The sequence below is a fragment of the Kryptolebias marmoratus genome, linkage group LG8, assembly GCF_001649575.2.
Source record: "Kryptolebias marmoratus isolate JLee-2015 linkage group LG8, ASM164957v2, whole genome shotgun sequence".
Classification (NCBI taxonomy): Eukaryota; Metazoa; Chordata; class Actinopteri; order Cyprinodontiformes; family Rivulidae; genus Kryptolebias; species Kryptolebias marmoratus.
Genome location: NC_051437.1, coordinates 5,673,378 through 5,687,217, shown reverse-complemented (window position 1 = coordinate 5,687,217; position 13,840 = coordinate 5,673,378). Strand labels below are relative to the sequence as shown.

The following is a 13,840-nucleotide window of genomic DNA, read 5'->3' as shown; positions in this document are numbered from 1 at the left end:
TGTGCATGATGAGATGATGGATATTTGTAAGATTCTGACTAAACAGTATTTTCCCTACACACAATAAAGAACATTTACATGTATTATTTTTTATTAAAGTTGAAATAAAACAGAGCGGAATTTCAATATAAATAATATCTCCACATCTATCGTTACATCGTTGTTAGTCCTCACAAGCTGCATTGAAAAGTCAAAGAAATTTTGAAAAAAAACAAAAAAAGAATAGAGGATAAAAATCCTGCCCTCATCTAATAATTGTATATACAAATAAAAAGAGTACTATTGTACAAACATGTTACATTACAGTAAATTTGATGCCAAAAAGTGAATAAAATGGATAAAAATCTGGAAATGTAAGACTAGAAATGTGTCAAAATTCAAAATGGAAAATATGAATTCTGATATTAGACGTCCTTTTTTTTTTGCTGCTAAGTTTAGTTTTTTGCTGCAAATGTTTCCAGCACTGAATTGTTTGGAGCCGTTTAGGGTCTTGGACCTAAAACTAACAGAAAAACCAGAAGGCACAACAAAATACAAGCCATTATCAAATGTTAACTCTTTATTGGAATAAGTAAAAAAAGGTGCAGGGATCACAGGTCTCATCTGTTTTGTTCTCATTGTTGCATGAAACAGAATTTTTTTTTTCCTTTGTTTTCTCCTAAAATATATTTACATGTGAAATATTCTTGTTTCCAAACCGTCTAACTGTTTTTTGAGCCATGTACAGAATCTGCATCTAAACTGGTGATTAAACATTTATTAAAGTGCTTTTTTTTTCTTCTTCTTCTTCTTCTTCTATCATAGCAACACAAAACGTCTTTACATAGCGATATACTGTACAGGGCTGCATGTGTGTGATCATGTTTCAGGCTGCCTGCTTTAACAGCTGCACATCTGTGCAGATGTACTGTATCACAGAGGTTGTACAAGTAGTTCAATTAGTTCATTATTCTGTCTTTAAAATACAATTGAAACTTGACATATACAAATAAATAGTAGTCATAGCCAGGGCTATTGCATGCAAACATCAGCAATTATGTTTCTTCAAGCAGTAATACATTTCATTACTGGTGGTGCATTTGAGCGGGGTGCAAAAGGATCTCTTAGTGTTTACTTACACAGCTTCTAACCAGTGTGTCTTTGCTGTATGCCATGATTATTTTTTTCAAAGTCATGATGACGCACACTACACAATGCTAATTGAAAAATGGTTGAAATATTTGACCCATGTATTAAAACGTAAAAGGAAGAAAAGGAAACGAGTGACAGTAATAATAATAATAATAATAATAATAATATTAATGATAATAATATGAATCACTAGTCCTTGTCCATTTCAACATATTGTGAATGGTTATCTGGGGATTTGCTGTGAGTTTTACTCAGGTGGAGTTTGACTGCGTGATTGCTCGCAAATGTCCGACAGCAGAGCTTACATTTGAACTTTGAGTCAACGTCGTCCTCCGCGCCCAGAGCCTCGGTGGCTCGGACGCTGAGGGCCTTCAACATTTCGGGCTCCTCCAGCTTCGTTTGGTGCTCTACGGGCATTTTGCACATGTCTTTGATTTGGAACCCGAGGTGGGACTCCAGATGGGAAATGAACGAGGTGGGCGACCTAAACTGGGAAGCGCAGTCGTTACAGTAGAAGACCGGGTGGCCTGTGTCCATGTTCTTCAGAAATTTGGTCCCTCCTGTTTTCCGCAGCTGGTATTTTACATTCGCTAACCAATGGCTGATGGTGGTCATCGACAATCCGGTGAACTTGGAGATGTGCATGCGTTCCTGGGGGCCAAGGTCCGAGAGCAAATACTTGCCCTCGGACGTCTGAAAGAGGCTAGAGGCGAACTGAGCCTGCAGGATGAGAAGATGGCGAGGATTCCAGTTCGACTGTCTACCTTTGCGCTTGTGGACGGAGTAGACCTCGGCAGACACATCCTCAAAGCGTCGCACGTCTGATTCCAGCTTCATGGTTGGAATCCTTGACGGGATGGAGGGTTTTGGTGTGGTGGCCTTTGGAAGAACTTTAACCATATCTGCAATGTCAGACAAAGCATATTTCTGTGGCATTGGTGTAGAGGGACGTAGCAGCAAAGAGCTGGCCTTGCTGTGTTTTGATTTTGTTAGGTCTATTGGCTGGTCATTATTCACCAAGAGAAAAGGGTTATCAGGCCTACTTCTTGCAGGACTTCTGAGCATCGGAGCTGGTTTCTCACTGCCACGATTAAAATCAGCAAAAATAGACTGTGCGTGCGCCGATATTTTATCTGCTCTGGAGTTATTGGGCTTGTTTGCTTTTCCCAGGTGATTGTTCAGAACTGACTGTAGCGCACTAAGAGGATTTATGCCAAGAATATCCGGAGTGTCACTGAGAGGCTCTGATGTAGTGCTGCGTCCATTGCTGGCAGCAGGGCTCGGTGTCTTCCCTCTGTCAGAGAAATCTGGGCTCAACTTCCCTTTGATCGTTTCACTCTCTTCATTCACACAGTCTGCGTCAAGCTTTGAAGAGGAAGAGGAGTCATCCTGACAATCGCTGTCATCATTCTCCAGCAGATCAAACTTTAGATTCTGACTTTCTTTGCCATCGCTAATGCCAACCTTTTCTTTTTTGATGTCCACATTTTGATGTGGTCCCTGGGGAGTCTCGACTCCCACAGCACTGTGGTATAGCTTTCCCTTTGGGGCAATCGGCCTCAGCTTGTGGTTAAATGTCTGCTTTAGCTGAGTGGGGGGAGAAGCAGAGAGGGGGGCACTTTTGATGATGCCAGAGAGCTGGTAGGCAGCGTGAATGCTCGGGTAGGCACTCCAGCTTGGTGTCCCCGTTTGAGCTTTATTGATGGCGGAGGCCACTGTGTTGGCCAAAGATTTAAGAATGTCCCCTCCCCCACTCGACTCTTGTTCAAGGTCCTCTTCACGGAGATAAGGGTATTTAAAAGCCCCATTGCTCGCCTTTTGATCCTCACTCTCTTGCTTGTCATCTTTCGCTTCAATTTCTTCTGTTTTGTCCGATATACCTTCCCACTGGCTATCCTTCTCACTAGTGCCAGGGGAAGGATTTTTTGGAGACACCTTTTCTCCCTCACTGTCACTGGCAGCAGGCTCAGCTATGCCCTGGATTTTCTCCACGGCCAGGGGATCAAGTGCTAGCTGCTTGCCCTTTTTAGATGCTGAGTTTGTGACTTTGATGAAGTGTCCAGTGACCATCATATGTGTAGTGAGTTGTTGAAGGGTGTCGTGAGAGCTTCCGCACTCCATGCATTTGAGTATCTGGGACTTGCACGTTTCAAACTGCCATGTATAACTTGCTCCATTCTGATAACCATAGCGGTTGTTGTTAGCGTTTGAAAGGTTGGCTGTCCGTTGTGCCTCAGTGTAGCCGGACACACCAGTGGTTGAGTCTGGGGAGCACGGTCTTGTTGTTTCAAAGGCTCGTTTCTTCGCTGGTGGCAGTAATTTGGGTGTGATTACAGGGATTGGCTCTTTCAAAGGCACTTTTTGGTAATGCTTAGTTTTAATCATATGAACACTCAAATCCTGCAACGAATCAAAAGAATGGCCACAGAACATGCATTTCAAAACTTTCTGTGCATCCTCTTTCCCCTCCATGTCTTGCAAATTTCTTTTCCTAGATTTTGATGACGAAGCAGCGGAGTTACTCTGTTTGTGGTTGTTGTCTTGGTAGTGTCCAGTCTTGTTCATGTGGACGGTCAGCTCCACTAGGGTGTCATAAGCTGCGCTACAATCCTTACATCGGAAACGGCTTGCCCCTGTGAACACTGAGCCACAGGGTTTGGTAGTTTGCCTGTACAGGTGGACAGAGCTAAAGAGGTTGGGTTTGGATGCAGGTTTTGGGGAGAGTGTCTGCTGTAAGGTTTTTGAGAGGGCATCCTGGTGCCAGTCAAACTCACTCTTGCTGCTTCCATTGGTGCTGTCACAGTTGGCTTTGCTGGTATTTTTGCCTATTTTCAAGTCCATTCCAATCCCCGTCCAGTAGGAGTCAGAGAGAAAGTTTGCATAGGCCGCCCTCATTTTCTCTAAGCTACTGCCCATCTCCTCCTTGTGCTTTGAGCTGCAACTCTCTTCATCCCTCTGGCTCTCAGGTGGCGAGGAGGTTTTGAAGTCCGAGAGTCTGTCACTGCTGTCGCTAAGACGCGACTCCAACTCCGCCTCCTGATTGGAAAGGACACTAACGGGAGAGTTCTGGTTGCTGTAGGTGTGGGTGCTCTTGTTGTCCAGCTCCCTGTCCTCGGACACCTTGGGGCTGGTCTTCTCTGAACACTCCTCTTCAGTTGGAGGGTCGTTCTCACCATCTTCTTCAGCAATGGGATCCTGAAGAGCAGCATCTTCATCAGGCATGTACACTAGAAAAGGTAGAGACAAGAAAAAAATAAAAGCATTACAATACAGTTTTCTTTCCTGTCTCTATAGGTTTTTTAATTTACATTACAGAGACACTCCATACAAATTCAAGTTTAATGTTTTGAGATGCTATAATGGCAGCTGCTTGATGCTTTGGGAGCCTGGAGAGTATAGGTGCTTTTACTAACTGCTGATGGTGTAACAGCACCATTTGATTCATGACAGGCCAGTGACTTAATGGTGTGTCCAAGGGTTTCCTCACCTCAAGTTGAGATGTTTACAACAATCACTGGCCACTGAGTGACAAAAGAAAATTGATTCATCTAGAGCCTGTTAAGTGTTATTGCAAATGACCTATTCCACAGTGATTATGGATGCTTCAAAAGTGAAACAGAAACGTGAGCCTTATGTTGTGGACTACAGCTCATCATCCCTGAAGCAACATGTGAGGAACAGGTTTACATGAACTCAGATTGTCTAATGAGCCGAATCAATCCAGAAGTAATTTCAAAGGCTTGACTGAAAAAAATAAAAAGAGAGAACTCATTACATCAGCGGAAGTTTAGTTACAATTACAAACTTTTAATATTCTGCAACTCAACTTTAGGAAACTGATTTTGTTGACAGCAGAATTAAAATTACGCCGCAAATGTGCAAAAGCTGGTTAAGGAGCCGATCCAGTTATGAGTGTCACAACCAGACTATTATACCAAATTTCAAAAGATAACTGGCAATCTGTCACGCCATTCTATTTTCCCTGGCAGTCTCATAAAGAGCAATTACTTCTTTCATTATTCATATGTTTGTTCTCTCAACTCTTGGAGCACAAACATTATTGCTTCAATTAACAGATAATTAAACAACAGAATTTCTAATTGACACATTTCCCATCATCCAATTAATGGAAACTCTGACTCAGCATAGCTGGTTTTTCATCTAGCTGCAGAGTCTGCTTGATATGAGCACATCTGCAGAGGATTAAAACAACCTTCCTTCCAGTAATTCTAGTAGATTATTTGAAATCTAGCCACTTTTTAAGCCATAACGACATAATCGCAACCAAGGTTTTATACCTCTTGAAGACATCCTGCAATAAATTCAGTTTGTCAGAGTTGTCACATATCTTTGACATATTTTCCACCTCACAGCCATGCAGGAAAATGTGCATTTTAGAGAAGATGTGGCAGATGTGCTCCCTGTTAAATATGAATAGGACATAACAGCCCTGTCCAGGTACTTATGCGTTTCATGTGGTTAATATTTCTCTTCTGAATAGAAGGCGCTCCGAGAGGGGTTGACTGCAGCCGAGCACTCAGGCGTCCCACACTGGGCAGCCCGGAGAACGTCTTCATCGTTTTTTTTTTTGCTTTCTGAAAATAAGACTTTTTTTTTTGTATCAATATTTCACAAGTGCCTCGAGAGAAACCCTGAAGATGAACTGCTCGCCGGCTAATGGATGGGGATGGAGAACAGAATCGGACTTTCCAAACAAACAGAGAATGGTGCTTGGTGAAGGAGAGCCTACGCACTCTTTCCCTCTCTCTGTCTCTTTCACACACACACACACATAAACCAACAGTCAAGAGCTCCAATGTGGTGTGACCTTGCTCCACTGAAGTGGGATGTTTTGATTGGCCAACTGAGATCAGTGATGGCGCCCAAAACACCCTTGATGCTCAGGGAGAGAGTTGTCAAGAGCACAAAGGTATGTTTTATTTATACTTGTATATAGTATTCACATTGGAGAACAGAAATGGCTGTGACAAGCTCTCACTTCAGGTCTTCTCTCTTCAAAGTTATCACTAAAACCAAGGGATTGTTCACCAAAGAGGAAAGATGTCCTGTTTGATGGTGAATAAGTTCATTTTTATGACAAGCGATAATTTCCAGTGCAGATTACGTCCTACATACCTCTCGGTTTTACTCGTGAGTAAAATAATTGTGGATTTCCAGGCTATAACTTGCATAAAGTTATATAAGAAATAACACGAACGTTTGTCCTTATCTTGGTTTTTGAGGATAAAATTGACAGAGATTAACAGCTGCCCTTCCTCTTGTTCTGTGCCTTTCTATCAGATGCCTTAAGTAGCAGACATCCAGAGGCACCAATTAACCTTCTGGAAGGGACCGCTCCGAGAAACCCGCATGTCTGACTCCACTTCTCACACCATTTGTAACAATGCTTTGCCAGCTTTTGATCTACCCTGGAGCCGCAGCAATTCCCAGCTGCATTGCTCACTAATACAAGAGCAGATTCAAAGACAGTGGCATAGATCAGCTACATAAGATCCTCCTGAATGTGGAGCAGAAACAACCGGTAAGCTGCACAAAACAGCCACTCCCCCCACCCCCCTCCCTCCATTTGAAGTGCTAAAATGGGTGCATAATCTTGTAAGGCAAAAGTCAACAGCCACTGCATTTTCCCTGCCACAAGAAAGAATAGGAAATGCCTGCTTTGAAAATGAGGCCAAGTAAGACAACTCCTAGACCGAGCAGCCATAGAAAACAAGAGGCTGGCATGCTTGCCTGAGATTTAGCATGTCATAAACTGCTGTAAAGCCTCCAATCTGTGTCATGACAAATTTATATCTTCAGACAGAGATATGCAAAGGTCAAAAAACCTGAGGTGTCTATCATAAATCAGGCGCTTGAAGTGTTTATAACCTTTATCCGTTAGAACAGACTCTTGGCATAGCAAAGCCTGGATTTACAGAGGCTGCAGCTTGTTGCGAAGCCAAAACCCTTTTTTCCTACATCCAGAGAGACCAGCTATAACTGCATAAAAATTACAGATTCATGGCACCATTTCTAAATGGACTGGTGCTAAAAAGGCCTACATGACAACATATTTATGTCTCCACTGTGAGCATTAGTGTCTTCACCGACTACAATCCCCCTCTCACTGGTTCGAATAAGCCTATTCAAAATGTGCCCATCACTTTTGAAGTGTACGTGGCAGCTGAGAAACGGTATTCTGTTTCCAGCATTAAGATGCCAGAAGTTTTGTAATGGTGAGAACATAAACATTTATCCACTGGAAGGTCAACGTTTCCTTCATTAATCTGACAAGCCACAGAGAGTTAGCAGTTTGACGAGCTTAGCTAACGGACAGCTGCAATCCCTGTCGCAGGACTCCGTGAGTATCCGAGGTAACACTATCTTCAGAGAAGATTGGGTAATTCATAGGTGCCAGTGACAGGTCGGCACGTCTGTGCCACTTTCCGCACTGCTCTCCGGTTGTCTCAAGCTACAGTTTTTGCCGCTCGCAAATCAATATCTCTTTTTACTTCTCATTGATTGCCTAGCGGTGGGACCAACCTAAGCAGGACTGTTATGACATTTCTAGATTTCCCCCTGTCCTTGGAACAATCAATTACACGAGCATGGCAATCAAAACCTCTTTGCAAAATGAACCTGCTCCATGACATTTTCATCTCCCGGATTTATGCCACGAGAAGAGAGAAAGGAAAAAAAAGAAGAAAGGGAGAGGAAGAAAAGGAGGCCTGCCGGATAGGCAGAGCACACACTAACGACGCAGGTCAGGATCATTGAACACTCTCCGGGCTGTCTCACAGAACACAAGATTGCGTTTCTTCTTCTTCTTCTTCTTCTTCTTCTATAAGCTAAGTTCCCAGTTAATTGTGTCTCTAAGTTCAGAGATACTTAGTCACAGCGCTCATCTGTTGTTATAAATAGGTGTGAAATGTCAGTCAAAAAGTACTCTGTGTGAAAAAAAACGAAACAATTCCAAACAAAGTTGTGAAGGTGTTGTTTTGCAACGTTGGAATAAGGATGGCGTGTTTCAAAAGTCACCCTGATGTGATTTCCTCATTGAGCTATCATTAGAATGAGAAACACCCGAATATTTGACAGTGATAGCTGACTAACTCGGCGAGAAGTGCACGTCATGATCAAATGGATGCATTGTCAGACATCCTGATGATAGCCCTGATGACACATCTGAAGTTAATTCTGAACGGAATCACATGAGAAATGGCAAAGACCTAATTCGGAGCCCCGGAGCCATCTGTAAAGATCTGTAAACACCTCTGTCTTCATTGTTCCCTGTCAGGAAACAGGCTTCTCGAGCCCAAGGACACTGCAGCGTAGAGGAGGAACAATCACACTCAGGCTGCTCTCTTTGACGAAAATCGTCTGGGGGTTAATTGATATATCACAGAGCGAAATAGTTTCAGACTTGCTTTTAAATAAAGGCGTCATCAGATCTCATGTGAGGCATTCTTTTCTCACACTTCTACGCTAAATGGTTATAATGATGCACTTCAAAACTGAATATTTGAACGAAATCATGTTGCATTCAGCTTTTTAACAGAATGCCGGCACGTTCTGATGAAAAATAATGAAATAAAGATGAGATCATGTGAAATGGGTTTTAAAAGCAGCCACGAACCCCCCAAAAGTGGTTTTGTTAGATCTATTCAAGGCTTTGACTACATGAGACGAAAACACTCTCGTAGTTAATTTTTGTATGCATGAAGGAGATGTTACTTAAAGCACATTACGTACTTCACTAAACACAAGCTATTCATGCAGATAAATGCCTTGCTTTCATACACCCTCAACTTTAATATTTAATGCTCTAATATAATCAAATAAAAACTTGCAGCTTGTGAAAAAGCTGAGACACGGACAAGTTGAGGACAGATTGTGAACACAACAAATGGCACAATGTGCTCAGATGGACCTCGAGCCAGATTAATATGAAAGGATCGCAAATATGACACCATATCCTGCCATCTGGCTGTTCATTTGGGCAAAAATGATCACAATAATTATGGCAATTAATCAAAAGTGTTTTCACAACCAACATTCTGTTAACTAAAAACACAGAGAACCCTGGAATACACAATTAACACAGCCATTAAGCGCGCTCACTTGGAGTTATTCTAGAGCATTTTTTTTTATGCAGCGGAACAAAGGTGGGAATCTCCGAGAGCCTTCGCATGGTGAATGGATGCTAATCACGGTATTTACTGAGCCACATCAGACTGAGTGCGATGCCTAACTCCACGGGGCCCTTCACTCCGTGATGTCGGCGAGCGACGCTGCTCCTTTTGATGCCTACTAGAAGCTTCTGCTTCGAGACGCATCAGTCGGTCCTTGGCCTAATTGGAAGTGAGCGGCGGGAGAGCACCGCAATCTGCACCCCAGCACCTAGGTCATCACTTTAAACGTGCCTCCGCCACCACATCACATGTTGTTGTCTGGTGTTGCATCCCACCACAAGGGACCGTTATCAGAACTGGAAGACAACATTGTGCCTCCAATCATCCCGTCCCGTTTTGGATACTTTTTAAAATTAGCAACGCCAACGTGTTCACTGTATGAACAGACACTCATGACGGGCCACACTTAAGTGAGATGTTTTTTCTGAATAATCAGTGGAACCCCAACACAAGCAGGTTTACTTGTTTGTATTTGGTACTGTTTTAATCCTTACAGATATCTAACCTATATGTCACAGTGTAGAGAGCGAAAAAAAAAATATATATATATATGTACTTTTCAAAATCCAAGTCTGCCAAATGTTTACTTTTGGACACAGGAATCCCTGAAATCAGATTTCAGGACCATTATAGCTCGTGAAAAGGCACAGGCAGCCATGGCCCAGCTTTCAGAGGAGAGTTTCATAAACAATGGAAGCACCGGCCATCATTTCTTAAGGTGATGCTGTCTTGGAATAAACGTTCACAACAAGTCAGAAGAAACGGCATGTAATAAACAGCCTATCGTGGGCTACACAGGAAGATAACATGGCTAATTAACTAGCTAACAACAGCCTGTCAGGCTCCAAATTTTACTTCACAAAGCACAGACTGGCAGGGAAGTACAATTAGAACTTTTACTTTAGTACTATAATTAAATGTAGTCGGCATCAATTCTATACAATAACTCTCTCAGCATTTTCTATATCTATCGAAAATGACATGTTTATACAACAGCCTGCTAGCTCGCTGGTGTTTTAGCTGAATGTGTTCGGAGTAAAGACAGTATATCTGTGTGTGTGTGTGTGTGTGTGTGTGTGTGAACATACAAGTCGACTTACTGTTTTTCCTCTAGCCTCATGTGCCAAGAATACAAGAATCAATACTCCAGAGTAATTTATTGTTTTTAGCAGCAGTAGTAATAGTAGCAATTGCTTTTAAATGAAATTAATTAGATCATATCGTTTACACATGGGCCAAATAATGCTTCAGGACCAGAAACGGCCATTCAGCAATCTCTATCTGGCCCTAAAAATCCAAAAATTAAAAAATATATATATTTTTTTTTTACAAATTAATAAAAAACAGGACTTTGTAATTACTTAAAGGAAATTTAACACAGTGTTCTTTTCTGCCTTTTCTCCAGTTCACAGCAAACTGAAAGAGGCCAAAACATTTTCTGCCAAGTTTTTAATGCCAAAAGGTCATGCTGACAAACAAGCAGGGGAAGGATGTCTAAAAAAAGAGCTAAATGTTGCATGTTAACGCCACTTATGTCCACATTACCCATCGCATGTGTTCTATAAGCTAAGAGAGCATTTCTGCATTTTGAACATGCATGAAAACTATGCTAAACTTGTCATCAATAAAAATAAAAACAAAACAAAAAAAGCCTTGAAAGTACATTTTTACAAAGCATTCAGCATTCTACCAACACAGCAGCAGATGCTATTTTCATGTGAAAAAGAACAATTCTTTCTTTGTGTGCTTTTACAGACGTTGTGATGTGATAATAGATGTAGATATCATACTGGGCTCATGTTTCAGTTCACTTTGTGGCCCTTTGATCCCACTTATGGGGGTCAAAAAACACGTTGGCCACCTGACGTAATACATCATTTGGACTTTTTTAATACCTGCACACGACAAAACCGCTGTATTTTTGCTTAAGGTTATCATACTGTTAAAAGCTCATACAAGCTCAAATATTATACACCTGTAAATCATCTGAATACTTTTTATTTAAACTTGAAATCTTTAATCACCAAACTGGTAATGTCACAGTATAACATTACCAAACTTCATCAAATGCAAATGCTATCTGCACAAGATACCAGTAAGCAGAATTTTCTTGGATTTTGAGCAAGTCAAAACTTTAAATTAATGCCAAGTGAATAAACTGTGTGAGTGTTTTGTATAAACAGTAATAAACATACTGAACACAGTGTGTTTGTTCTGCTTTGCTAACAGGCAAAAGTAAATATAAGCAGTTTAGCAAGTGAGTAGGAGAATGTCACGTCAGAAAAAGCACAAGGACGATCCTAAAGATGGAGCTCCAACCGGTGGATCAGAGGCAGGGTGGCTTCGGCTACGCTGTGTTTCCCAGCTCTGGGAGGGGAGCGGCTTCACGGCGCTCTGTCACTCGGTTTGTGAAGAGCCCGTGACACAGCTCTCCGGGAGCGACGTGATGGGGTCTGATGGTTCCTTTCTGCAGAATAGCAGTTTACCCCTCGTTCACCCTTATCAGAGAGCGAACCCATCATCTCGCAGCACGCCACTCAAACGCTCGCATATTGGAGCTGACCAGTCGAGCAAACAGGGCGGTACTAATAAAAGACCATCTTGCTTCGGTTCAAATTTCCCTGATTGAATGTCAGTCAGGAATGTTTGCGTGGCAGCGGGGCAGAAAGTGGGCCATCGTTTAAGGGACCACTGCCTTGAACACATAAGGCCTTTGTTCTGGTTTTATGAGATACTGAGTGAAAGGTATGATGGCCTGTAGCCACCTAATGTGCCTGTTTGTTTTTCATGGCAACTAAATAAAGAGCTTTTCACTTCCTGTCTGATGCTTCATACACTTACTTCATCATTAGAGTCTGTGAAATTGTTGCATCCAAGCAGGAAAACTCTAATTTTAATTGTCTTGAAACCTTTATTTCCTTGTTTGTTATTTCTTTACATTATATTAAAGTACGAAATCCAGCCGCCGGCCTCCTCCGCTCTTTGCTGCATGTCCCCTGAGAGAAGTAGATGTATATACAGTGCTCACAGGCCCCGCATCATAAACTTTGCATGAACCCTAAACGCTGGCCCTCCCGAACAACAAGGGCCCTCCATCAAGGTCAAGCCTTGATGAAACTGATAGTGCAGCTGGAGGAGACTGTGTGCATTCTATTAAAACAATCTGCATTTCACAAAGTCTTCCCACCCGCTCTGTCCCTGTATGGATCTTTCATTAGAATCTGGATGAGCTCCAACCAAAGCTTTCCTTGTACAAGCAGTTTTATGCAGTTTTCAGCAAAGGGTAGCATTTTTTTTTTTTTTTTACATTCCAAGTTCATTAATACTAGATTGCTACTTTTTCCCTTCATTAAATACAATGAGGCTACAGAGGGAATTCGCAGCTGAAGCTTGGTACTGTCAGTTTCTGAAGAGGGGGGGGGACCAAAGGCTGCTTCATGGCAAACGTAAAGCGAGAGAAGCGAGCCAGCCAAAGCTGGAGCTCGGCAGGACGAGACAACAAGCAACAGTAAGAGAGGCAGAAAAGCTTCAAAACCAGCCAGCTCCCTCCTTATTCACATTCATTTTAATGGCAAATTTGTTGTCAAGTGTCCTCCAAGAAATGATTAGGGCCCGCTGTTTTCTGAAAAGTGCAAACTTCTGGATTTGCCTGGTGCGCCTTGTCACTTTGACAGCCCATTCTGAGAACAATGGCTGCCCAAACAGTGAAATGTGTTGGCACCCAATAGTTGAAAGTTTCCCCTCAAAACAGGCTTTCTGCTGTTTGTTGGTATTCTGCTGCGCTGATATCTCGATGTTGATTAGAATGAAAAAAGCAGCGAGTGAATTGGGCTCCCCAGAGGAGGCACATCAAGCTTTGTACGAGATTGACAGTGGCTCCATTGAGCCAATTATTTGTGTTCATGAGACCTGTTTCTATTAAAACTGGTTAAAGACTGCAGTCATTGTTGGGATGTCTGAATTAAACTGCTGGTGGAATTAACAGAAAACCAACAGCATTTAATGGCAGAGCTACTCACTTAATGGTGCTTTTACTACATGAAATAATCACTGCTGTAATACTGTTTCCATTACGTGTTAAAGTTGGGCACAGGACTTTTCAGGCTGAATGCATAAAAGGCAAATTATCCTCAAGTCTACAATGAAAGAAACATAATAAAATGAGATGCAGTGTGCCATATGCGGGGAATTAATGCAGCACCGCAAACACATCAAAGCTGGTCAAATGTTGCTCGTGGAAAAAGTCAGCGCAACAAAAATATTTTCCCTATCGCTATATCCTCATTTAGCCTACAAGTTGGCGGCGTGACATTTCTCAGGTGTTCGGCTATAATGGAGGAGGAGTAGGCGCCCTCCTGCAAGACGGGCACACAGCCTTTTTATTCATTGCATGGGAGAAGGTGGTTAATTTATTGAAAAGAAGGTAGGCGGACGGAGCAACGGAACGGAACTGATACCTCGCGTGGCTGTAGGTTGTGCACCGAGGGGGAGGAGACACGAGCAGGAGAGGAGGGGGT

General features: G+C 42.3%; 1 protein-coding gene across 2 annotated transcripts in view; it reads right to left on the bottom strand.

The window, feature by feature from the left end:
- Positions 1–544: 544 nt before the first annotated feature.
- The window catches only part of LOC108237669 (teashirt homolog 2), a 50,393-nt gene continuing 37,097 nt past the window's right edge, over positions 545–13,840 (bottom strand). For both annotated transcript variants that reach the window (XM_037977088.1, XM_017419274.3), the window contains exon 2: positions 545–4,358. In XM_037977088.1, coding sequence (XP_037833016.1) covers positions 1,321–4,358 — 3,038 coding nt within the window. In that variant the 3' untranslated portion in view covers positions 545–1,320. The remainder of the gene's footprint in view (positions 4,359–13,840) is intronic.